At 36.3% G+C, this 27,301-nt stretch overlaps 1 protein-coding gene across 10 annotated transcripts in view; it reads right to left on the bottom strand.

The window, feature by feature from the left end:
• Window positions 1-27,301, bottom strand: part of ST7 (suppression of tumorigenicity 7) — a 123,147-nt gene that overhangs the window by 24,083 nt on the left and 71,763 nt on the right. For 9 of the 10 annotated variants that reach the window (XM_087969320.1, XM_087969321.1, XM_087969329.1 and 6 more), the window contains exons 3-9: window positions 20,730-20,889; window positions 19,162-19,216; window positions 17,840-17,955; window positions 17,115-17,190; window positions 16,074-16,228; window positions 10,051-10,148; window positions 2,014-2,128 (exon numbers count right to left, since the gene is read on the bottom strand). In XM_087969320.1, the coding sequence (XP_087825446.1) occupies window positions 2,014-2,128; window positions 10,051-10,148; window positions 16,074-16,228; window positions 17,115-17,190; window positions 17,840-17,955; window positions 19,162-19,216; window positions 20,730-20,889 (775 nt within the window). Of the gene's footprint in view, window positions 1-1,333; window positions 1,580-2,013; window positions 2,129-10,050; window positions 10,149-16,073; window positions 16,229-17,114; window positions 17,191-17,839; window positions 17,956-19,161; window positions 19,217-20,729; window positions 20,890-27,301 lie in introns of those variants that run through there. The other variant, XM_087969330.1, reaches the window with a different exon arrangement.

Below are 27,301 nucleotides of genomic sequence, written 5' to 3'. Positions count from 1 at the left end.
TTTGATTTTGCTGCAAAGAACAAGCAAGTACCCTATTATAAACAAATTGTATGTGATTATATAGTCCATTTATATGGTGCACCTGGCAACAAGTCAAGATCAACAGGGAAGCAATGCCAACAATAAGATATTTACTGTTACTAGAAACATAATTAAGGTTTTGTAGTTCACCAATTGTCACTTTAGCATTCTGTGTAATCCACTCCATTAGTTTGTTTATCTTCCTCCCTTTTGCTACCCAAAAAGCCAGAAATTCTTTTTTCCTAGAATATTTTTGTTATAAAAGCAATGTCCTTGAGAATATAGGCAGTTAAAATCCTTCAACAGTAAAACAAAATATATGTATGAAGACAACTGAAGGCAGGGCCCTCCTGTTAGGCAGGGCCCTCCTCCCAATTTTTTGTTCTAGTGGGACCTATCTGAAATTCTGAGGACAAGTTGTGTAGAAGAATGTCCATTTTCAAAGGGCCCTGGTTCACATGAGGGGTATTTATCAAAATGCAATTCCCACTAGTGGAGGGGTGTCAAACACAAGGCCCGTGGGGTACTTAAATCTGGCCTGTGGGGCCACCCTGGAAACAGCAAAGGACTGGCTCGTGGTGGGTCTGCCAGAGAAAACAGAGCTTGGGAGGGCCACACATGGCTGTTCTAGACTGCAGTTTCTGCCGCAACAGCCTCCTGCAGCCTGCTGCCAGTGAAAACAAAGCTCCATTTTTCCATTGCAGCTGAAATGGGGCCACCATTTTCACTGGCAGGGGCTGCAGAAGGCTGTCGTGGCCAAAAACGGGGCCCAGAGGCTTCATTTTCACTGGCAGAGGGCTAGCAAAACAAACTGAAAGCAAAACAAAACAAAAGGAGAGATGTCTCTTTCCCCTTTTGCATTTGAGCATCCAAGAAGAAACAGGAACGGAGAAAGGAAAAGAGGAAACACAAAGAAAAAGAAGTTAAATGGTGCAAATTCTTTATTGTTTTTTTTACAAATTATAGAATGTAAAATAATCAAATGGGACAGCAAATATAGAAGTGGCATATGGGGGATCTCTTTTCCTAGAGCTCCTAAGTGACATACAGCAGTTAAGATTTCTCAGAATGCACACAGCAAATTTTTTTTCTACTTATTGAAGCTTGTGGCAGTTCACACAAAGTGTGTCACAGTCTGCTGCTTTGTAAAAGTCTGTGGATTGAAGTACTGATCCAACACTGGTAATAAAGATAAGGAAGAATGTGCTAATTTACATACTGCTCAGAAACCTCATTTATGTTTCATCCAATAGCAAAAGATTGATGGGTGGCTTAGTATAAAAATGGATAATTTCAAGTTTTAAAAAGCGGGTTTATTTTAGATGTGCTTCAAAAATTAGCACTCCAGGAAGAATACAACAGAAAGAGAAATGGTTCTGGTCAGAAGCCATCTTAGATTCCACACGTATAGCTTCTGCAGTTAGCAATTTTGGTGGCTGCAATATCAAACTGCTATTGCTAGAAGAAAATGACTCACTTAGGCAAGTCTTATTTCCTCCCTCCAAGGCTTCCTGAAAACTTTTACCTGTACCTGTTTTCAAGAGTTTGAGTGGCACTTCTAAAGTAAGAAAACACGGAAGAAAGAAACAGTTCTTGCTTAGGTCCTATCACTTCACCATTAAATTCTAATGAAATTAGAAAGGGTCTTTTTGTAAAGCAAAAAGGTACAAAGTCACAAACCTCACAAACTCATAGAAGAGTTAGTAAAACTCTGAAATTCATCAAGAAATAAATAAAATGATGAATGGAAGGAGTGTTTGTCCTTCATTATTACAACATTTAAAAACTAGGTATCATAAATTAAATGGAATTATTTGGAAGCTACAACTTACTATAACTGCTTAAGAACATCTTGCAAAGCAAATAAAACGAAAATCAGAACATGGACCTTTCTCTCCTTAAACATGATTTTGTTAAAGGACATTGCTCTCCTTTGTTTGACTCCCATAGAGGCACAGAGTATCAGGGTATATAAAGAGCTACTTCACTTACCATCATATTTTGCTAAAACAGCTTGAACATCTGCATAGGCTTGTAACTCCAGCAAAGCTTCTAGCAAATTTTCGTGGATGTTGAACATGCTAAGAAGCGGGAATTCCTTCATCAACTTCAAAGAAAGAAAGAAAATACATAGATTTAGTATTTGGCATGGTATTTTACATGGAAAATATAAAATAAAATTATGATGACTGTTCACATTTAATAATCTCATCACACCATTCTCTGAACTTAAGAACATGAAAATAATCCATAGGCATGTATGGTTAGTTTAATAAATCCAAAAACAGCTGCATTAAAAAAACAATGCACTGAAATTTTCTAGTAAAGCCAGTACTAAGCTAGATGGACCAAAGAGTCTAACTTGATTAACAACATTTTTATTTTACAGACCATTTTTCTATCTTGCAACCAAGAGAATGGAAAATAGATGACTTGGGGCTTAACTAGGCTTCCATAAATTATACCGAGAACCTGATTTGGATCAACTGGATATTCTGAAATGCTGGCAGGATGCAGTTAGCTTTAAGTTAAACTTTCTTTAAGTCCAATTTCTCATGCCTTATTAAGACATTTTCATATTATTTCCTGATAAGGAGCATAGGAAAGGCATTAAAGATGTTTTATTTATTTACTTCATTGATTGATTTCTATAGCTGCCTATCCAAGTCAAGTAACTCTGGATGGCTTACAATTTTAAAATAAAAAACAGTTAAAACAATGAATAAAACAATGAAAAACATCCCAAAAATGTTTTCATAATGTTACATTCTATTATCACATTTCCTCATTATTTGTGGGTTACAGAAGTCAATTTAAAAAATTAAAAAAGGAAGGAGCAAAGGGTTGAGAAATGATGGAAATCCCAAGAAGTGGATGGCAGTATAACATCTAAGGCCCATCTGAAGAAATAGGTCTATAAAACAACTTCCGTTAAAAGATTTGGCAAATACCAACATACTATAATTATATGGGTGAGTAATGATAGCAAAATATAATTAAGCTGGCTTAAAAAATGGTAATTATCAAAGCACAGCAAGAATCTGCTAAATTTAATTGATTCCATTTAAGGCACATGGACATTTGTTCTAGGGATATATAATCTTGATCACCTTATTAAGGTTCATTTGTCTAATCATGCAGCAACAGCTCTTGTGTTCCTAATTTTACTTGTGAAGATCGGAAAGGAGTATTTTAATTTTACTAGCACATTAAATTACATTCTCCAGAGCCATTTGTATCTAGAAAAGCCAACGACTGACTAGATGAAATATGCCTAATCCTTCTTATTTGAGGTCAATATATCTACACTGAAATATTCATTTTTTTTATCATTATTAACTTTTCAGGATTGAGTTACCATACTGGAGCCAGCTTCAAATTTTATTTAAATATTGCTTTGCTTATTACATAAAATGTTTTAAAATGAAAACAAATGTCCTATCAGGTCTTAAGATACTTGTATCACAAAACAGTGAGAAACGAACAACCAAAACTGGACTGGAAAAATTATACTTTCCTAAACAGATGAAGTACAAAAACTCAATATTTCACCCATTGGTTAAAAAATCCTCCAAGAGTTTGGTCTAGAACAGGGGTGCATGTGGCTGGGAAATTCTGAAATTTGAAGTTAACAAATCTTAAAATTGCCAAGGTCCAGAAAGAGAAGGTATCAATTTAGTCCAAATTTGAACAACTGTGGTGTATATGTATATATATGGTATTCAGCTTTGTTCGGGTATTTTCTCACGTCATTATAGTTGTGCTTTTAAAGTTGTAGCAACGTTTTGGCAGAATCTCATCTGCCATCATCAGGCTTCTGTATTGATGATGGCAGATGAGATTCTGCCGAAACGTTGCTACAACTTTAAAAGCACAACTATAATGACGTGGGAAAATACCTGAACAAAGCCGAATACCATACATGTAAGTACCCGCGAAAACTTAAGAAAACACACACACACATATATATATATGTGTGTGTGTGTGTGTGTGTGCGTGTTATATTTGGTAAGAGCACAAAACCATTTTAATCTTAAAGCAACTCCTATGCATGCAAAAATCTTTATGTTTGGGATGGTGGCGGTGAGAAGGCAGTGAGAGTGATTAATTAAAGTCCATTTTTATTGCAGAAATAGAAAGCCACAATGATCTACTCTGAGTAAAAAAAATCAAAATTTAAAATATACATAAACGGTAGATTGCAAATAATCTAACTGAAAAGGCTTCCCTTACTTCATGCAGATAAACTCTGAGATAGCAAATAAAACAAGGAATTCGTTGCAAATTTATATATATATATATATATATATATATATATATATATATATATATATATACATTATATATATATATATATATATATATATATATATATATATATATATATATATATATATATATATATATATTTGTTTCATTTAATGAATCTTGTTCCTTATTTTAAAGAAGATAGGAAAAGGATAAGAAGAAAAGTACATTGTCTAGACCAGGGGTGTCAAACTCAAGGCCCACGAACTGGATCCAGAGCCGCAGGGTGTTTAGATCTGGGCCACAGGGCCAGTCTGGAAATATCAGACTGGCCTGGGATGCCTCTGCTAGCAAAAACAGGCTGTGGTAGGGCCACATCCCGTTTTGGCCGGCAGAGTGCTACAGGAGGGCGTCCATCCTATCTCCCCTCTCACATCCACCCCATGGAGGAAAACTACAATGCTGATCTGGCCCTCCAAGAAATCCAGTTTGACACCCCTGATCTTGTTGGTTTGCTAAGACTTGCAAACCAACGATTTTATCAGAAAAGATCTCTTTTTAAAGTGGCTTGCTTATCTAGTTAAAATGATTTTTGGATTGGAAAACAACCATCCCTTGAGTCTTAAAATAAATGCAATAAAAAAAGAACACCAATGTGCTTCACGTGTTAAACTACTACATTTACCTCTTTTTTGAAACATGGAATTCAAGATTTCAATTCTGTTCTTACAGGCCTACAAGGCATTTCCCTCCATGCATAAGGGGAGCTGAAATCTTTCTGCGGGCTGCACGAACATCTCAGTGGGAAAGGACTGCCTCTCAGAGGAATTTTGAAATAATTGAACTCAATTACATGGTAGCCTTATAGGATGACAGTTATTGAAACTAAACTTTTTCTGTTAAACCGTAAGGAAACATACAGTTCGGTTTGCTATGTAGTTTGACATCCCAATCCCCAAAACAGCATCTCTTTTTAAGCTTTGTCATATAATTTGATCGGAATTCCTTTTCCTATACCCTGACATGAAGATCCTGGTTTTAATATACATTTGGTTTCTTTGGTGCTTTTTTTTTTCCAGGTTTCTCACAATGTTTTCTATACTGTTGTCATTGAGAATCATAGTTCACACTTTGGCAATCTATGTCAAGGGTGTCAAACTTAAGGCCCAAGAGGCTGAATCTGGCCCATGGGGTGCTTAGATCTGGCCCGTGGGGCCACCCTGAAAACAGTGAAGGACCGGCCCAAGGTGCCTCTGCCAGTGAAAACGGAGCCCGGGAGGCCCCCCCAAGCTCCGTCTTCACTGGCTGCAGGAGGCTGTTGCGGTTGAAAATGTAGCCCAGGGGCCACATGCCACTCGCCTGTGTCTGTTTTCGCTGGCAGAGGGCTAGCAAAACAAAGTAACAAAGCAAAACAAAACAAAAGGAGAAATGTTTCCCCTTTTTTACATTTGACCATGCAAGATGGAATGAGAAAGGGAAAGAGGAAAGACAAGGAAGGAAGGAAGGAAGGAAGGAAGGAAGGAAGGAAGGAAGGAAGGAAGGAAGGAAGGAAGGAAGGAAGGAAGGAAGGAAGGAAGGAAGGAAGGAAGGATCACCCCAGCCATGCCTGGACCGCCACAGGTGCCCCTGACATGAGTGACGTCGAGCGGGCCACTCTCACCCTGGCCATGCCGACCTTAGCCCCCGAGATCAAACACAACCCTGATATGGTCCTCAATGAAATCAAGTTTGACATCCTAACCTATATCATTGCTTGGAATGTAAATCTGAAAGCAAGTTTTGTGAAATTAGTATTTTCTTTTACAAAACACTCTAGACCAGCCCATAACAACCTAGTGCTTTTGTATATTATAGAAAAAGGCTACTTATAGAAACATAATCAGAGTTAAGAATGCATAAACTGATATAAAAATTTCTTTGGGGAAAATATGAGTAAATTAAGGAGTACCAATAACAAAGACATTAAAATACTGTTTATATATGTACAATGACAATAAAGTATAAAGTATATTCTAAAAGCCTGTCATACAATTTGATCTTAATGGGCCTATATACGATCCTTACACTGTCCAGTTGTTGTTGTTTTAAAGGAGAGGAATGGTATCTCTGTATGTGAACTAGAATTGTCAATAATTCTAGGAAGTCTTACCTGGTTTGCACATCTGTCTACACATTATTGGTATAGAGACAATGAAATTGCATAGAGAGATAGACTGAAACCTTTAATTAAACCTTCATTGTAAGATTCCTAATACCAGCAAGCAAGACTGGAATGAATCTCAGGTTCCATTTCATTTTTCTATTGACTGTAGTGTTCCACAGTTATGCAAACTCGTTATATAAACAGCTCATCCGATATACTTTTTAGGGAATAACAACATTCTGACATGTTAAAATTTCAATGAGGAAACACAACTTTGACCAGTTGAACAGTATCAGAGAATCTGACCTAAATATTTATGGAATTTTTTTTTTTAAAAAAAGGATCCTTGTGATCAAATTATATAACTTATCTCAATCTTAGAATGTTTCAAGGATGGAAAGACTTGGACGGAGAAATGCTATTTGATCATTCACTTTCCTTCACTCACTTTCTTCTATGAAGAAACAATTCACAGAAGCAATTCTATGGCTGTCTTATCTACTTCTCAAATGGTTTAAGGCAGAGTTACCCAACCTTTCTGGGTTGGTGGCTTGGAGACGAGGAAGTGGGAAAGAGGGGATGATTTCGTGGGAGGGACAAGGGCCTATGTGTGCAAGCAGGACGCGAGCACCTGCGACAACGCTCACACGAGTGGGACGGCAAACACCTGGGATGACACTTGCACGAGTGGGCTGTGCACGCACGTAGACGCACGCCCACCGGCCAGCCACTCACACAGCCCAGTGGCAATTAGACCGTGGCCTTGTGGTTGGGCCGCAGCCCACAGCTTGGGAACCCCTGGTTTAAGGAACACCTCTCTTTTAAACAAAACACAAATATATTAATTTTTTGTATTTCTCTGAAACCTCCATAACTGTTGACTGTAATACATTCACAAAAAGGATTATTGCCTCTTTCCAATCTATCTTTTGCACAAAACCTGACCCCCATCCTTCTGGATTAAATTTGAGTACATATATATTATCACTCTAGGGCATATTTTTGCAGCAAATTTCATTATATTCTCCACTCAAACAAATTATTATTCTCATTTTAAATGAGAAATTAAACAACCATTGAAAATCTTGCATTGAGTTCTATCAGATCTGCCACATTTAATTTATTAATTGCAATTTGGCTTTCCTATAAGTTTTTGGCTAATTTTGATAAAAAGCAAAAATTCTACAGGCATTTTTTTTTTTAAAAAAAGCAACCCCTTTTAAAAGCAGGTAGCTCAAAAATTTTGCCCTGATTTCTATTAAATTTGACATACTTCCTCCCTACAATGGTTTTGTTTTTACATATAGTTCTCACTTAACAACTAATCACTCATTTAATGACAGCTTTGGAAAGGATGGCATATGGTCTCTAAAGCACTTTTGATCATCACAAAAGCCATAACACACTCACCATGGTTATGGATCGAGGGGAGATGAAATCGTTTTGTGAGGCTGGAAGAATGCACGGAAGGGAGGGGAACCTTGTAGTAAGTTATAGAACAGAGCTAAAATCCTGAAGATTTCAGTTTGGTTTTTAGTTAACGAGTGGTTTGTTCAATAACTGAAATCCCAATTTCTTAAGCAAAGACTACCTATACTTAAAAAACCAAGATACCAAAATGTTTTTCCCATGCTAGATAGTGAAAGAGAGAACCTTAGTTTCTTCAGATGGAGGAATAAGAAGAGGTAAAGCAAATTGGATTACTTTTAAAAATAAGATTCCAGCTACACAAGGAATAGAATGTCCCTGAATTCTATGCCTTTTGTCATACAATATTAAAAGCAAAGTACGAATAAGAATTCACCACCCGCATAACCTAGGGAAGCAACAAAGGCCATGGGATAATGGCCATGAAAGTTAAATAATGTATGCTCCCCTCCCGAAGTCAAAAAAATTATCATGTTAAAATTTATCTTTAATTATAGATATATTCAAAAATTATCATGTTAAAATTTATCTTTAATTATAGATATATTCAATTTTATACTTTTAATGTTATTATTTAGATTTATTATGCTGCCCCACTCCATTTAAAACAGTTACAATGGTTGTAATTTATATTTTTTCATTTTTTAACCTGCTTTTCATTTAGGAGCTCACAATAACATTGTTGCACTTCCTCCATCCAATTTGGAGGCCCTGTGAGAAAGGTTGGGTTGAGAAAGAGTAATTTGCAATAAGTAATCCAGGAAGTTTTGTCATTAACATTTGATCACTCAGGTGTGCTGTCTCTCATCCTGAAAACTCGAAAACTATGCAGCTGGTGGCAGAACAATTTGTGACATTTTGCATCTCTTTTAGCCCCTTTGAAATTGTAAATTAATTTCATTAGTTTACATTTTTCACATTTCTTTCATTCTAAGAAATGGGTGTTTTTTCATTCATTAAAGAGCAATTTATGGCCTGCCTGAAGCTACCTGAGTGGGCAATAAAATCACTGATTTTCAGTGAGTGGGCAATAAAATCACTGATTTTCAGTGAGTGGGCAATAAAATCACTGATTTTCAGTGAGTGGGCAATAAAATCACTGATTTTCAGTGAGTGGGCAATAAAATCACTGATTTTCAGTGAGTGGGCAATAAAATCACTGATTTTCAGTGAGTGGGCAATAAAATCACTGATTTTCAGTGAGTGGGCAATAAAATCACTGATTTTCAAGAGTGCATTTTCTTGTTTTTGATTTGGGCAAAATCAAGAAAAAGAGAGGCACAGGATTGGGTACTTTATGCCCCTGCAAGATTCCTTAAAATCACCCTCAGAACTGTCCCATAACTAACAACATATGCTTCAGGGGCTGAGTTGAAATACATCTGTTGGTCACATACAGTACTTCAGTACCACATACCAAATTTTCTTTGCTTTTTTTGAAAATTTTATTTGGGTTTTCACAAAAACAAAATACAAATAAAACATCTTTTTTTGAAAATAGCATGGTCCCAGGTCATCACTTCTTTATACAGACACAAAACTCAATTTCATGCTCATATTCCATATCTAATTACCGTTTTATATTTTCTACGTAGTTTTTCCCCTCTTTTAATTTTCTCAACTTTATTTTGATTATCTCATCTCAATTCAAATCATTATATTTATACTTTTGTCTGTCCTGTTTCAATTTCATATTATCTTTTGTTATTAAACAAATTTTTCCCTGTAGTTACCAATTGGAGTAGGACACCTTTATATCTTTTAATCAAATTTTCTAAAATATTGTAACTAATCCTTTTTCTGCATATTACTGGTCTACATTTGTGGTAAAATCAGGGATGATCCTTTGCTTAATAGTGTCCTTCCTCATACTCTTCATAATATATAACAATAGGAAAATCTGTAGGTTTTCCTTATATAGATCTTGAATTCAAAAGAAAAAAAAACAGATTTTAATATGAAGTTCCATGTAGTTCCAAAAGTAACTAGACAGGAGCAATAAAGATGAAAGAATGTTTTCAGCCTTTCACCCTGTATAGAAATATGAGGATGATAGGAAAAGTTCCAGGAAAAAAAAGAAAGCAGGTTAAGCACTCTAGATATCAGTAGCGTTTTACGTAGATAGGTTGCTTCTATAGGAAAGGGAAATTCCTTTCTGTGACTGTGACTTGTTACGTAAAAGACAAATATTAACACAAATCCAAACTCACATCTCTCATCATTTTCACAGCTTCCCTGGTTCTCCCCAGTTTTCTTGCACACATTGCCAGCCTCCTTTTAATGTAGACTAATACATTAGTGTCCCGTCCTGGGAAGAAAGAAAAAGAAGGAAAGAAAGAAAGAAAGAAAGAAAGAAAGAAGAAGGGGGAAAGGTTTGAAGAGATTGAGTGTTTATAGAAACTGACAGAACAAAAGGTCTATTTTGACATCTCCAAAGAAATGCCCTTTCTTAGAATTTATTATTGAACAGAGATAGTAGACCAACACAATAAAAAAAAGATCTAAAACCTGTCCATCACTAATCATATTAGATAAGTACATTTATATAAATGGAAGGAATATTTTTATTATGTCTACAATATACTGCCAATTATGGTGAGCACCAATATTAGATCGTTGTGATACATTCACATCCTATGCCTAGCACGGTATGGTAACTTCCACAAAATGTTTTATTTAGGCAAGTCAGGGGTGGGATGCTACCGATTCTGCCCAGCTCTATAGAACTGGTTGCTCTGAAGAGCAGCAGACACTGAACCGGTTCTGTGTTTGCTGCTGTTTGGCCCACCCGCCCACCCGGGCTCTTACCTGTCCTTTATTTCCTGCTTTTTCAACCTCAGCAGCTTTGCGCGGCACAGCTGAGGTTGAAAAAGCAGGAAAAAAGAGGCTTTTCAAATGCTGCACACCCGCGGACAGCGCTTTTCAGCTGTCCACACAGCTGAACACACAGCTTAAGTGGCACAGCTTAAGGTTTTTTACATGCGCGCGCAGTACAAAACGTAGTCACCAAACCAGTAGTAACACCGGTTGAATCCCACCCCTGAGGCAAGTATTTCCCTTTCTGTAAAAAAAAAACCCTCTGAAATAACCGCTCCTCTGTACAGCATGCCACAAATCTGGGCCACCAGCCATGCAACATAGAAATTCTGATAGGATGCAGAAAAACATTTTTAAATTAACTATTCCTCCCAGATATTTTTGTACCCTGTAAACTGCTTGGCATTTCATAGAACTAACATAGGCCTGTTTACACAAATCTGCACGACAATCTTAAGAAAGACCCTTGGATTTGCTTTCTTGACATTGTATACATTAAAGAATGGTAAGAGATACATTGCTATGTGTGTAATACAATTACTTTTCATACTGTTGATAGCTCACCTCTAATAATAATTTTCAGTTAACATGTTTACAAATCTTGGTTCTTTGACTATCTGAATGTGTATGATTAATTTGCAAAAGTGAGGAACTTGGTGCTTAACAAATTACTACAGCAATCCTGATATTCCGTGAGAACTTATCCTTCCGTATAAAGTTATGAATATTTAATGTAACACTAGAACATAAGTGAAATACACACACTAAAGAATACAACTGGGACAACCCTCAAAGGTCAGCCAGCAATAAGAGAACATACTCAGCATTTTTCCCTTGTAAATCTTCTTATGTGCCATCAAACTGGTATCAATTCTTACTGACTAAATATGTAGACCATAGCTAGAGCTAATTTTCTAATCTGGATGTTTATTTTATCAATGCTGCTCCTCTACTGGAAATGAAATATGTCTGACTAGAACTTTTATAACCCTAAATAAACTATAAAATATTGTTTTACATTTTACTGCCAGTAAAATTAGGACCCAGATTGTTGGGCCCAAGATGCTGACATTGTAAAGTGCCCAGAGAGTGCCATAAAGCACTATGGAGTGCTATTGCTAAATAATTATTTGTCTTAATATGCTAATAGTGGCTGACTGTTCTGCACATGGAATTTTTCTTGAAGACCATCTGGAAGCTTCAGAATGCAGTGGCATGGGCAGTAACAATAGTGATAACAACAGCACTTATCTACTGCTTCACAGTGCTTTATAGCCCTCTTTAAGCAGTTTACAGAGTCAGCACATTGCCCCCAACAATTTGGGTCCAGTCCTCATTTTACCAACCTCAGAAGGCTGGAAGGTTGAGTCAACCATGAGCTGCTGAGGATCGAACTCCTGGCAGGAGTTGGCAGAATTAGCCCGCAATACAGCATTCTAACCATTGCGCCACTACCACTCTCTCAGTAACTGGCATGCCTCATTTGCCCCTGTAACAGCTGTGCTTTGTGAGCTGCACCGATTGCCTGTTTGTTTCTGGGTGTGATTCAAGGTGTTTCTCATTATCTATAAAGTCTGACAGGAGATAGAGGATAGTTTGAGGGGCTGCCTCTTTTCCTGGTTTAGATGGTTTGAGCTGACAGGGCTGATGTGCTCTGGGCTTTATAGATTAAACAAGTGGCCCCCAACCTTTTTTGTCCCACAGACCGGTACCGGCATCACAAAATGATCCACGGACCAGTACCGGCATCAGCACGCACGACCAAGGCAAGGCGAGCCAAGCGACCGGCCAGCCAGCCGTCCCCCGCTTCTCCCCGCCATCTTCAACTCCTCCTTTGTACCTTTGTCGATGGGCTTTTCGGGCTCTTTCTTAATCTCCTCCTAACGCGAGACTCCACCGCCATCGGGACGGCTCTTCGTTCAAAGCCGCCCCCCCTCGACGAAACTAAAGCGCGAGGATTCCTTCATCACCTAAACGCCGCTTTCCAACCAACGACCGACAAGCTCACCCGGAAGCACTTTCTCAAGCGCCGTCAAAACAAGATGGCAGCGCCCACTTCTTTGCGGCCTGGTAAAAAATGATCCATGGACTGGTACTGGTCCGGGGCCCGGTGGTTGGGGACCACTGGATTAAACAATGTTCAAGGTTCTAAAAGTGTGCCTCTTCTGAAGTAGCACATGCCTTCTGGAATGAGGCTCCCCCAAATTCAAATGATCCCATCCTATGGATATTTTGAAGAGCCCTGAAGATGTGGCTCTATACCCAGGCTGTTGGTGAGGCCCATTTTCTTCTTTTTTTCCTATTTCTATTGGGATTTATTCTTTCTGCCATCTTTGTTTTATTTTGTCTTGTTTTGTTTTGTGCTTCTTATATTTTGTCTTGTTTTAAAATATTTTTAATAATTTGTAAACTGATTACAGTTGCTGATAGATCTAATAATAATAATAGTAATAGTAATAATAATAATAATAATAATAATAATAATAATAATAATAATAATAATAATAATAATAATAATAATTGGCTGCAGCAAAATTGATTGTCGAGGTACCAAAATCATACATTGGAAGCTTTGCCAGAAGTTTGGGTTTGAATGCAGCAAAAATTAGTGGAAATATCAAATTGACAAAATTCTTGAAAATGAGCAAGTCCCCGTGGGACTTTTGATCAAAACAGACAGACATCTGGCCCACAACATGCCTGACACCACTACTGTGGGGGGGGGAAGTCTGGTTCATTGATATTGCAATACGAAGTGATGCGTGAATTGAAGACAAACAGCTAGACAAAAATAATAAAATATCGTGATTTGCAAATTGAAATTGAGCAACTATGGAGGAAGAAATCAATGGTTGTACCTATAGTAATAGGAGCCCTTGGAGCAATACCCAAAGGGTCAGCTAAATACATGGAAATTGGACCTGAATATCCTGAATAACTACCTATATAGTCAGACATTACCTTAACAGCACTTGGTTACTAGTTAGGACTTCAACTGTTAAGTTTTTACCAGTCCCAGACTGTGAATCGAATTGGAGATTAAATCTTAAGTCAAGGGTATTCAAACTTGGCAAGTTTAAGACTTGTAGACCTCAACTGCCAGAATTTCTGAGCTAACATGACTGGAGGAGGAATTCTGGGAGTTGAAGTCCACAAGTCTTAAAGCTGTCAAGTTTGAAGACCCCTATCTTAAATAACAAATAATAATTCTATCTCAGATCCTTGGAAAGGATTTGACAAGTAGATAAAAATGCCAAATGCAATCAAAACATCTGGTTAACTATGTGGCAAATTTTAATACGCTGTTAAGTCAGGGGTGACTTTAAGAAACCATAGAATTTTTTGAGAAGCATATGCTAGTATTACTACAAAACATTCATCTTTAAAATGGTAAAACCATCCAGGTAAATATGGCTATAATGTGTTGTGTATCAGTGAACTGAAACATTAAATAAAAATTTCAGTAATATCAATAATATTTGGCATGTTATCTTAATTTTTTAAAAGAAAAAAACCTTGGTATATACAGTAAACAAGTAGAAGAATCATTCATATCATCATATTACTGAAGACTGCAACACAGAGATTGGGCTAGAAAGATACAACCTAGATCACTGAATGTATTTACCAAGAGCTTTACACATACTATGAGAGTACAGATTCTGACCAGTTATGTTTTAATTTATGTCTTTGTTTCAATTCCGGAGATTTTCAGAGGACACCTTCTGTCTTATTTTTTTATTTTTAAAGATAGGTAATTTAGATTAGTGGGAGAAGACAACCTGAATATTGCTAGAGTGCAATTTCTATAATCTGTTATTTGCTATGCTGGTAAGAATTATGACATTTAAGGTATCAGAAAGTGAACCAATTATTGCTGTCCCTAATATAAACCAGGTAAAACCAGGTAAGGACAAGTCCTGCCAATTCTATAATGGCAACCTTTGATTTTATTTTTGATTATATCTGACAATTATATCCTTCTATATTATGCACTATAAAGAGATTGCAAGTTCTCTGTTTTCTAGAAAAGACATTTCTGTGCAGAAAATCTATTATCATATAATATCATCCCTCTAAGAGCTCTTGACCAAAACCTAGGTTCTCAGACTCTGTAAAATGGTGCTATTCTTTTAGGATTTGAAAATATTCCTTTATTAGATAATTAATTTCATTCACTATATCTAGAAATTTTACTCATTAGCTAATTTGCTTCTTATAAGCACCGTCTATGTTCTCAAGCTTTAGTCTTTCTACCATTTCTCCAGTAATATCAACATGCAGACAAAAAAACAGGCAAATTTTAATTTTATGTTAATGATTCAGTCATAATAAATGCTCCCTAACAACAATGCCATTTTGCAACATATAATTCTCAGTTTAATAGACATACTACTAATTACTTGCATTCACCCATTTTGGGGAAAAAAGCATGGAAACTCCAGCACATTGATTGGGTTGAAAGCTTGTATAATGCTCATACATACACACACCACAAAACAATGTCACTAAACATATTTTGGAAAATGTGAGCTGAAAAGGATTTTTTTTTTCAAAAAAACAACAACACCAAAAAGAAAAGGCAAATGTAAAAGAAGTCTCTAAATATGATCCACTTGTTTTTATTTTACAAATTAAACTACCAAATTCTTCCAGATTCTTTTTTTGCATGACACATTTCATTTTTGTGATTCAACCAATTAACTCCTTGCCCTTATTCCATTTTTAATTCATCTTTCCTGTATGCAGATGACTGTAACTGAAAACTATGGATTACTTTCTCCAATAACCTAATAAGTACTTAAGAAGACAAAAATGCATTCTTTTGAGCTATCTGAAGATTTACTCCCTAGAATTATTTCTCCCATTACATTTTTTGCATTTTTTTTCTTTCTTTCCAGTTTTTCCAATTATTTACATATATTACTGAATTTCACAGTTTTTTAACAGAACCACTGCACTACTCAGTTTTTATAATACATAGAATTCAATGTTTGAGCTATAGCATTTCTCTGTAGTCAAATCATTCTTAGTCAATTGCAAGAAACTTGTTTCTCAGAGATCCCTACAGTATTGTACGAAGACAGCTATATTAGTCTATAATAGCCAAAAATTAAGAGTAGTGTGGCAGCAACTTTTCAGACTAATATGTTTATTAAAAGGCATAAGCTTTTCTGAACTATAGCTCACTTCATCATGCATGCACATTGGAGTGGCTAAACAGATGCAGGATTTAAATCAGGATGAGGCAGTGAATGAAAGGTAGCCATCCTGTCTTCTTCTATCTTTTCCTAGTGCCTCAACCTAATTTAAATCCTACATCAGTTTAGCCATTCCAAGCATCTAATGAAGTCACTAAAGGTCTTACAGAGATCTTCTGATTTAGAGCATTGGTAACCAAAGGAAAGGGTCTTACTGTGCTGAGCTTCATATTGAGTACCATGGTGCTGTAATTGTTGGCTACGCCTGTAGCAGCCTTCACCTGCTTTCAGGGCCTGTTTAAACAGTTTTTCTGCTTCCACGATAGTTGTTGCTTCCTCTTCTGCCAAGAGAATATAAGCAGTGGCACACCTGTCAATGAAATGACAAAGTAATCATCACAAAGAGAGCTAGAAAAATAATAAACATTTTTTTTTAGGACACAGCAGGTGGATAAGTGGCTGGGGCATGCTTAATTCCTTTAAAATTAAGTAAAATTAAGTAAAATGTACGCCTCAATCCAGCAACTGGCTGCAGGCATGGAAAGTCTGCAACTCATTTTCAGACCTATAAACAACCTTATTCACTTCAACGGAGTACAACTGTGCATGTGCACAATTCTGCAAGTCCAAAGCTATCCAATCCTTGAAACTATGGATGTGGGCAGTAAACTACCATTTAAAATTCAGGTTGCAGTTGGATAGAACTGTGCAAATGCCAAATTCCATATGTTTCAACTAGTGACATGACTGGTTTTGTTTCGAACCATAGTGTATACACCAATGGCTGAATAAATAAAATCGAAGGAACAACTAAGATAGAAAGCCCAACAGGCAAACAAAGACCAATGTAAATGGGTATGGCAAAAACGTGAATGGGGCATTCAAGCACAGTAAGATTTATACATCAAGTCTGAAATAAGTAGATGGCAATAGATCACAGAAATACCATCTCTTAAATGCTCAGAAAATACATCAATCCATGTCTATCATTATTAGTATGAAAGAAATATTTCTCCTGCATCAACTCCAACTCATCCTCTTCTTAATTAAAAAAAGAAAAGAAAATATCATGCAAATACAGCTTCAACAAATATACAGGTAGAGATTCATTGCTCAAGTGCTAATTGAACAGACAAAGAGTACTTTTTCACAGTTTCCTCAGTTTGTACAAGACTTTCCCGATGACAAGAAACTGGCACAAGATTATAGCAAAGCAAATAAATAAATAAATAACAAACGAATTCTCGTACACTTACTCATTTAACTCTAAAGCTTCATGTGCTGCAGAAATTCTGGCTTGTGGGTTTCTTTCTCTCCAAGCCTTTTGCATTACTAGGAAATGAAACATTTTTTAAAAATGCAGTAATTTGGAGCTTATCTAGATTAACATATTAGCAGGGCATTTCACCACACGAATAATTCACTAAGTCCAAAAATATAATCAGGTACTGATGATAGAAGAGATACTCTTTCAATATGTTTCAAGAAGAATGAACTTACAATTATTAGTTAAAGTTAGCAATGCATTATGTACAAATGTGCTAACAATATTTTACTATAAAACAGCTATGTAAACTATTAATGTAATTAAGTGGAACCTGAACAACCAATAAAACGCTGGTCCTTTGGTGCTTTAGCAACCACATAAGGCATTTTTGACTATTCTGGGGGGAAAAAACCTGCTCTCTTTAAACAATAACACGAAGTTTCCAGAACCAATGATGATAACACAACACAACAATGAGTGCTATTCTATAGCAAAGTTTCAGGGGAAACAGTATTTGGAAATACAGATAGCCACATAATTCAAATTCCAAATCACCGTATCAGGAAATACTATATAAATATATTAATAAAAATGATTAAGTGAAACACAAGCATTATTAAGAATCAAGATACTTGTGGTATCTTTTATCCCCAATTTCTTAAAGCAGGCTTTACAATTTGCTATGAATTTGAATAAATTTACTAAAATTCTTACTGGCATCTGCAGGCCTTAAATGGTCAGTATCACATGTGAAAAATGTTTGATGATCTTGGGCGGAAAGATTCATATCGTAATAGGTCAATGGTTCTCTTCCAGTCACCCAGGTGTATCTGCAAATAGAGTTGCGTTTTGTGCATTCAGGACAGATGTGCAGGATGAGAAATGGTAGAAATAAACATCATACATTCATAATGTGGTGATTTTCCTTATGCTGCTTTTTCTTTTGGATAAAAATGTATCCACACACATCCTTCATCCTTCTTAATACAGTAACCTCCATCTACAAATCCAACCAGGGTACTAAAAATAATTTTGTAAATAACGTCCATTGCTTTAAGTTGAGGAAAAATTGGAAAGTTAATCAAGTATTGTCCCGTGGTGTTATAGTTGATATATACTGGCACATTTATTAAACTGAACTTAAAATAATCTTGAAAGCTGGCTGGATTGGTTTAAAATAGTCCTGGATGTACTGTATGTCAGTTCTACAATATCTGTTTTGATTATCTTAAGAAAGCTACTCTATACATCACTATATGATTTTCAGCTTCTCCCCTTTATCTTGAGGCTTCTGATTTGGGAGGAGATGGAGCCAAGAGGGCTCAGTGCTTGAAGTACTCAAACTCAAATTCCCATTCAATCACAAAGCTCATTGGTGACTTTGAGCTTAGCCTTAGTCTGACCTAGCTTATAGAGTTGTTACAGTGAGTATTAAAATGATAGATAACTCTGTAAATTGCATTGGGTGCTTAAGAAAAACTACAATATAAATGTAGAAAAAATAAAAGCATTGTCGTTAGTGAGATTTTTGATCTAGATTAATAGAGGTACTAAAAGAAATTTACACATTAACACTGCTTGAATGAAATGGTAGTCTAATTCAGGCATTCATCATCCTTAAGTTTAAAACTATCTGGAAGACTAACCTCAACAGATTTGTGTACTTCAGCACTGTTATTCTTGATATGTTGAAGTAGAAATGTCTGCAGGGGAATGTGCCTTCTTGTCCTATATATTTTTTTAAACTTAAATCTAAACTATGCAGGGTACTTGTATCTATGCAGGGTAACATCAAATGTTCGTCCACCAACATAAGGACAAAGTAAAAGAGACTGGATCCAAAGACCATTTATCCTTATTTGAACTATTTGCATATGATAAACAACTGAAAGAGGCACCTGACTTCTTGAAGTTTACAATGACAATGAGGTAATGCTTACAATACTTACTAAATATACTAGCAGATGTAACCAGTGTTTAAAAATACTTTCCAAACATGCTAACATATTTGAATAATAAATCTACATAGCACTCACCGGTTATATTCAGCTCCTCTAAACAGATTTAGGGGATTTCGCCAGACTTTACATTCTGTCACAAAAACAAAAATGCCTCTAATTATAACTGAATGATAATATTTATTTGGAAACAAATTATATTCTAATTAGTTATCCCAGGTAGTACAGTCGAAACACTTTTATGTATTTACTATAGATTGGGCAATTTAAGGGCTGACACTTAACACGTTATATTTAATAAGAATTATAACCACTTCTTTGATTTCATGAATTATTGGTATATACAGGAACAAATGAAGATGAATGCTATCCAATACTGTAAAATTATTACTACATCAAAACTCATTGAGTAAAATACACCCTTTCAATAAATATTTGTTTAAAAAGCAAGCAGAATATATTTCAGAACGATTCCCATGTTTTAGATGAAAATAAAAAGGTGATTTGTAAATAAAACATTGCATAGATAATGTCCCTGGGTATGGCTGGAATAAAGTAATTGAATGAAAAGAATTGTCTTTTGAAAGGTGTTTTCAGTGACAACTTTTATATTGTAAATTATTTCATTCTAGATTAGCCATTTGCCAACTGTGGTCCATTGCCACAATTCATCCTGTAGGCATTAACAGCAAGTAGATTCACATGTGAGGTTAAAATCAGAATTGTTGAGGTATTTTCTCTTGTCCCTGTGGGCCTACTTCAGCAAAGTTACACCAACTACTAGATCAGTAGATCAGTAGAATAATACAGTAGTCAGCTTTTTAAAATCTCCCTCTGCTGTTACATAATAAATAAAATAAGACACCAGGTCCAGATTATTTATTTATTTGTATTTTTATGAATAAATCAAGGCAGCAAAGATAGCCAACAAATCTTCCTCAACCTATTTTCCCCACAAAACCACCCTATGCTGTGGATTGGGCTGAGAGAGAATGACTGGTCCAAAGACATCTAGACAGATTTCATCACTAAGACAGAACTTGAACTCACAGTCTCTGGATTTCTAGTTAGATCAAACTGACTCTGTTAAATAATGTCACATTGACAAGAAAATAGAGAAATAAAGGCAGAGAAGGCCATATGATCTGGGAGCCAATTTGGAGATTCCAGTCCTCCGTTTATCAAAATGGTTCCCTAGTTTTGTTTTTTTCTGACACAGTGAACAGTAAAGCTATGCAAGAAAGTGGAAAATATATAAAATACTCCTTAGAATCCAGCTAGATACCTAGGGAGTACAGAGAAATATAGTTTCCATGGGAATAACTATGGCAGTGGTTTGCCATTTCCAGGATAAAAATAAAACAATTTTTAAAACTTTCTGGCAGAGTCTGCAATCCTGGGATTATCTTGTGATCTCTCATCAAGGCTGATTAGTATTTGCAGAAGTGAATAAATCAGTTATCAGGAAAAAAAACTAAGGTTTCCCAAATATATCAAACTTTATAAATGATTAAAAAAAAAATAAGCGGTGATTTGCCCAATCTGCAGAAAGGACTTTTAATATAAAAGTCATTTAAATTAATTATTCATAATTTTGTACATTGTAATTACATTGTGATTATGATTAAATTATTATTATTTTTTACCTGAAACGCTCTGTCTGTTTGAATCTGAGTCCCCATTGGTTGCGTTTGAGTTACTGGGAGAAGTGTTGTCCACCCCACCCAGCAGAGGGCGCAAGTGACTCACAGAGACTTGCTCGATGAAGGACGTTCCATACTTCCGAAAATACCACCATTCAAATATCTAAATCAGATGGGAAAACATGTCATTGTTCGGCTTTTTAAGCTATTTCTACTGCCACTCACATTTACAGAATGTAAACTTAATATTGAAGCATATTTTGGGATAAAATATTTGTTATAATTTATACAGTTCTATGTGGTATATTAGATTTCCTATATAAAACAGAAGAATGGGTGGAAACATGACAAGGAATGTGGACAAATGAAATAACAGATATTCTAAAATTTAAATGGGAAGCACTGAAGGGAATAGTAAATGATCATAAGAAAGATGTATTTTTTGGGTAGAATTTGAATTCAACACAGGGAGAAGGAGACTAAAAAAGAAATCTAACAAGCTATGGATTATTGGGTAGTTCCAAATAAGTCAAATAGTTTAAATGGCTATTTTATTTCTATAGTTCTGTGATTCATCCACGCTAATTCTATTTCATTTTATATAATACCAGGGAAAAGCTTCATATATATAAACCTACAACCAACAGTGATCCAGTGATACATATAAACCTACAACCAACAGTGTCCAACAGCAAGAACCAACAATATGAGATGTTCCACAGATAGGAAAAAAGAGGATTAAGCCAACCTTGAATGTATTGGATACGTTCCAACTGATGGGAAATCTAGGACAGGACCTCTATTCTACATCTCCCGACTGGAATGTAAGATCCTAAGTCCATGATGGTGAACCTATGGCACAGCGCCATTTGTGCTGGCACGCGAGCCACAGGCAAACTGATCACACTGCGCATGCGCGTGCCTCCCAGCTGATTTTTGGCCTGTTTGCGGCCTTTTTCAGTCTCCCAGAGGCTTGAGGGAAGCCTTTGCAGGCCAAAAAATAGGTCCGTTTCGTCACTTCCGGTATTTCCAGAAATACCGGAAGTGACGAAATGGGTCCATTTTTCGGCCTGCAAAGGCTTCAAGCCTCTGGGAGGCCGATAAAGGCCTCAAACGGGGCTGAAAATCAGCTGGCGCAGTGTAGGTAAGGGGGCAGGGGGCGCAGGGGGACAGGCGACTGCATGCTGCATGCTCAGGGGGTGTGGGGGTGCATGCATTGTTTTCTGGGTGCTGGCACGCAAGCATGAGAGCATGAGCGCGGGCACAAGTTTTGGCACAGGAGCCCAAAAAGGTTAGCCGCCACTGTCCTAGACTTTTCCCTCTCTTAGGCTGATGCAGTAGAAGTAGGGGAATTATTCTCACTCACACACACTTATTACTGCACTTATAAAAGCCCTTCAAGCAATGTGATGATTTTAGAGTGGAGACTTAGAGGTGGAGATATAGTAACAAATAGAGGATAGCTGTTAAGCAAATTCATAGAAGCTTCAATGCAGAATTTCCAAGAACTTGTACTCAATATGACAAGGATGAAAGGCTATTTTTCAATTAGTCTTAATAATTTCATAAAAGTTACCATTATTTAAAAGACTGGTGCACTGATTTTTTTTAAAGTGACAATGAATCATTTATTTTTTATAACACATTTGCAACAGGTAATATCAGTTTTTGTGAAGACCTATGGGTGCCGACCAGAAGCCGGCATACATACAATAACAAATCTTAGGTCGCAGCTAAACAGAACAACTGTGTCGTGCCAAAAAGGAAACCTAGAGATGATACAGTCAGTGGTTTCATTGAAAATTATGATGAATCTGCATATAGACGGCAAGTTGAACAACTGGCCCTGTGGTCCAGCTGGAACAATCTTGAACTGAACACATTCAAAACTGTAGAGATGAAGGTAGATTTTAGGAGAGGTTCTCCTATTCTACCATCTCTTACCATACTAGACAATAGTATCAACAGTAGAGACTTTCAAGTTTCTGGGTTCTGTAATAACTCAGGACTTGAAATGGACACCTAACATCAAAAAGTCATCAAAGAAGGCTGTCCGGTTTGAAGTCTCTTTGGTGACAGACAGAAATCCGTGATCGTGCACAGTTTCGGTCTGGGCTTGCCGCTGGAGTGCCCCGAGCCTGCTGGTTTCGGGGCTAAGCCACCCTGTAGAGGTGGTGAAGAGGGGGGAGACCGCCAGCAGGGTTGAGGAGAGCCGCATCTCTCCTTCTCAGCTGGCCATTACTCCCTTTCCTGAAGGCGGTTGCAGCAGTGATCAGAAATGGCCACCACAAAGAAGAACTCGACCGGAAAAGAATGTGCAGGAGAAAGATAAGAAGTGAAAGTTTTGGCTGACCGGGTTAAATTGTAAAAGCAAGAACTAAGGTACCCTGGAATTTAAACTTACAAAAAAATAACATCGCTCCCAAAGAAGAGTCGGAAGCAGTGAAGGAAAGTGAAAAGGGAAAGGTTTGGGGTTTTTTTCTTCTCTCCCTTTCCCTATACTGATAACTAAGAGACTTGAATAAGAAATCAGAAAAATCCGCTTTGACATCAACAGGCAATTAAGCTGAAAATAAAACAAAATGTCAAAGGGATAATAAAGATTTCTGGACACTAATTTTTTTTTTTTTCATAAGCAGGAAGGGAGAGAAAAAGAATAAGGGCAGGATCTGGAAGAGGGAGGAGACTGCCTGGAATTAAAAAGAATCTACAGTAAAACTTCAACAAGACTTCTAAAAGATACATTTTAACTGAAACTTTGTAACTAAACAGTAACCCCAGGAAGAGAAAGTGAAAAAAAGGAGCAAAAAGAAACAGCTTGCGTGTATTTGGATTATTTGGTGATCTTTGGATTCTTGGTTATTACATTTGAATGACTAAAATCAATCGGGTGGTTGTTTAAAAATTTATACAATGGCACCACTTCTGGATGAATTGAAAATGGAACTTAAAAAGTACAAAGAAGATGTACAAGAAGAGAAGGGTTCTTTTGGCTTCGTTTTTCAATTCTTAGAAATGGAGATTTGGAACTATGAGAAACAACAAGAACTGCAAAACAAGAAGACTGGGACAAAGAAGAAGCCATCTTTAATGAACAAGCAATTTTATGTGGGGAAGAAAAAGGAAAGTGGGGAAAGAGAATGGAGAATTTAAGACTTAAAAAAACAACCAAAGAAAAGAAAAACATTTCGAAAAATAAGTATAATACTGGAAAACAACAGAAAAGGGGAATACAGAAGAGAGAAATAGAGGTAGAGAGACAAGGGGGTAAAAAGGGGAGAGAGAAGAAGAGAGGGAAGAAGGAAAGGAAAAGAAGTTACAAAGGACCGGAGCAAGATATAGAGAAACAGGGCCTATTTAGAGATAATGGTGAAAATCTAACTGAAAAAGGGATTCTGTAAAGGAACATAAGATTGTATTGTTATATTAGTAATAGAAATAACTTTAGAAAATTGGAAACAATGTATAATTAAAATGAGGGATAAAATAGTTAGTGTAATTTAGTGAAATGTTTGTTAATAAAATAAGTGAAATAAAATAAATGAGAAAATTGAATTAGGAAGGAACGGGAACATTTTAATTAGTTAATGTTTTATAAAATATAAGTGAAGGGGGGGAAATTAATTATGGAAAGCTTATAATTGTTCCCATAGAAGTATGCTATTTAATTGAAAAGTAATGTTAAAGAAGTTAAGATTTTAATGAATATTAATATTAATGATAGAATTGAATTGGAATGGAATGTGTTGTTTTAATTACATACATTTATAATTTTTTCTTTTTTTAAGAATATAGTGTGTATTTTAAGAATGTACCAAGCAGAATCCGAATGGAAGTTATGTATTATATTGAATGTTATAACTTTAGGGTATATATTGAAGCCTAAATAAGAGTTAAATGGATAAACTTAAAAGATATAAAGGCATCATACTCCAATCAGTAACTACAGGAGAAATTTTGTTTAATGAGAAAAGATAATAGATAATTGAAACAGGACAGACAAAAAATATAAATATAATGATTTGAATTGAGATGAGATAATTAAAATAAAATTGAGAAAATTAAAAGAGGGGGGAAGCTATGCAGAAAATGTAAAACAGTAATAAGATATGGAATAGAACATAAAAATGAGCATAAAGTTGAATTTGTGTCTGTACGAAGAAATGTAACCCGGGATTACGCTACTTTCAAAAAATATGTTTGTATTTTTTTTTTCTTTGTGAAAACTCAAATAAAATTTACAAAAAAAAAAAAAGTCATCAAAGAAGGACAACAAAGAATGTTCCTCCTGCACCAACTCAGGAAGCTTAGACTGCCCAAGGAGCTACTGATAAAGTTCTACAGAGAATTATTGTATCTGCCATTTGTTGCAACCAGCCTGCCTTCTACTGAGGACCACCTGTACACTGCAGAAGCCAGAAAGAGGGCTCTGAAAATATCTACAGATTCCTCACATCCTGGACATAAACTTTTTCAACTTCTTCCCTCAAGACAACACTATTGGGCATTGCAACTAGACACAAGGACAATTTTTCCCCATGCCATCGTTCAACTAATTACTACAGCACATGCCCTAGGATGTCAAACCATGTAGTAGGACTGTATTACTATTAACCTTCTCATCTCTTGTATTCCCTATTCCTTTAGCATCTTATGACTATAACTTTGTTGTTTGTATCATATGACTTATGTTGATTGATTTTATTTAGTATCCTATTATGATTTATGATTGCTTATTGAGTATCCTATGACTACCACTGAGTATTTATGTTATGATTTATTTATGATTGTATTTATGATTATGATCATGATTTATCAATTCGTGCTTGCATGTACACTGAGAGCTTATGCACTGAGAAGTTCCTTGTGTGTTTAATCACACTTGGCCAATAAAGAATTCTAAATTCTAAATGGAGAAGTGATGGAATTAATCACCTGCATTCTTGGACCTGATGTATTGTTCTCCGTGTAAATGAGTTTTCTTCTATTTTAGGGCTGTCAAACTCCCAGCCCTGTGGGCCAGATGCGTCACGTGCTGGCCACACCCACACCCAGTTTAGCAAAGGGGAAAAAAGTCCTGATATATCACGTGACGACCACGTGATGTGAGTTTGACACCGCTATTCTATTTGATGAACACCCAGTTCTGCATCCTGCAGAAGTAGGATATTAATGAATCATTATTAATTAGATCAGAATTTGTTTTAAGAATATTACAGCAGTAACAACAGTTACCACAATGATGGACCCAGAAGGAAAAGGTCAATAAAAATGTCAAAAATGAATAAGGCTGACGTCTCTTGTTGCTTCCCCCTTACTCTTTCACTGCAGCAATACCCCTTAAAATAAAATTACATTTCATCTATACTTGGCAAGATACACTCACTTTTTCCTTTGCTGTTATTTATAAGGTTACAATTTGTACCTAAAGACAAAATATAATTTCTGAAAATTAATGTTTCATTGTTGGAATTACTACTTTTTTCCCTCCTCTCTCCTACAAAACTCAAATTGTTCTAAAAACTTTTGTGTTCTTTTTTCATCTCTGATCATATACCCTGAGATAAAATTAGTTCATGGAATACCCAAGATACACTCATTAGGAAAGTAATGATTCCTTTATTGCTTAGAAACAACAACATCTCTGAACCACTTTGGCAGACATGGTTATTCTTTGGAGAGCTGTTTCCTGAATGAGCGCTAAGTATCTTGAGGGACTAAAGAGAATATGCAGACGTAGACAAAACAGCTGTGTTTGATATATCCTCTGGGTATATGCCGTTTCTTTCTGTTACATTAATGGTGAGTTTGGAATATTTTGCTGGTTTTAGTTTGGACTTCTCTGGCTAACTAAAAATAAGTTAATTATTTAAGGGAAAGAAACCCCTTTCTAGAAAGAAGTTCATCAAGAAGTCAAATTAGAAAAATCAATCCATAGGTTTAATTCAGAAAGTAGCTAGCTCAATCATTATTTTGATATTCTGGGTTTACCCTAACTTCTTTTTTCCTAAGACTGTTTTAAAAGGATTAAAACTACGGAGAAACAAATTTCATTGACATTAAATGTACGCTGTTTCTGGATGGTCATAATCTCAAGAAGTTGGAACTCTTGACATATTCATCAACCTTTTGAGTTATCACAGATTTAGACCAGGATAATAAAGTTTAAGAAAAGTTGTCAGAACAAGGTCAAATTAGGTAGTTGACTAAGCTTCTGAGTAACATAAAAATTCTTTTTATGCTGCCCGATGCCCCTCCTGACCGCACTTGAAACAAGCAGTTGATTGTGGCTGTGGGTTCTCTGCGTCTGGAAAGCGTTCATCATGAACTTCATGGCTTGCTCCATCATCAGGTTGGCAGGGTCAGGTTCTCCGCCTGCCTCATCATCTTCAAGCTCTGCCAGCTCCATTTGTCCCTCCCATCAACAGGCTCCATGGCTACTGCGGGTGAGAGTCACTCCCTTGGCCCTTCCTTCCCAGACGTCCTTCTTTCTGATGCCCATGGAACACCTTGGTCTCAACAAGTCACCTAGACCCCCAGCCTCTTCTGTCTACTTGGAGAGGTCCAATCCCCAG

The sequence above is a fragment of the Notechis scutatus genome, chromosome 6 (assembly GCF_049901735.1).
Source record: "Notechis scutatus isolate UNSWTSFEM ecotype Mainland chromosome 6, rNotScu1.2, whole genome shotgun sequence".
Lineage (NCBI taxonomy): Eukaryota > Metazoa > Chordata > Lepidosauria > Squamata > Elapidae > Notechis > Notechis scutatus.
The sequence above is the reverse complement of the archived record's forward strand: the minus strand, read 5'-3'. Positions and strand labels throughout refer to the sequence as shown.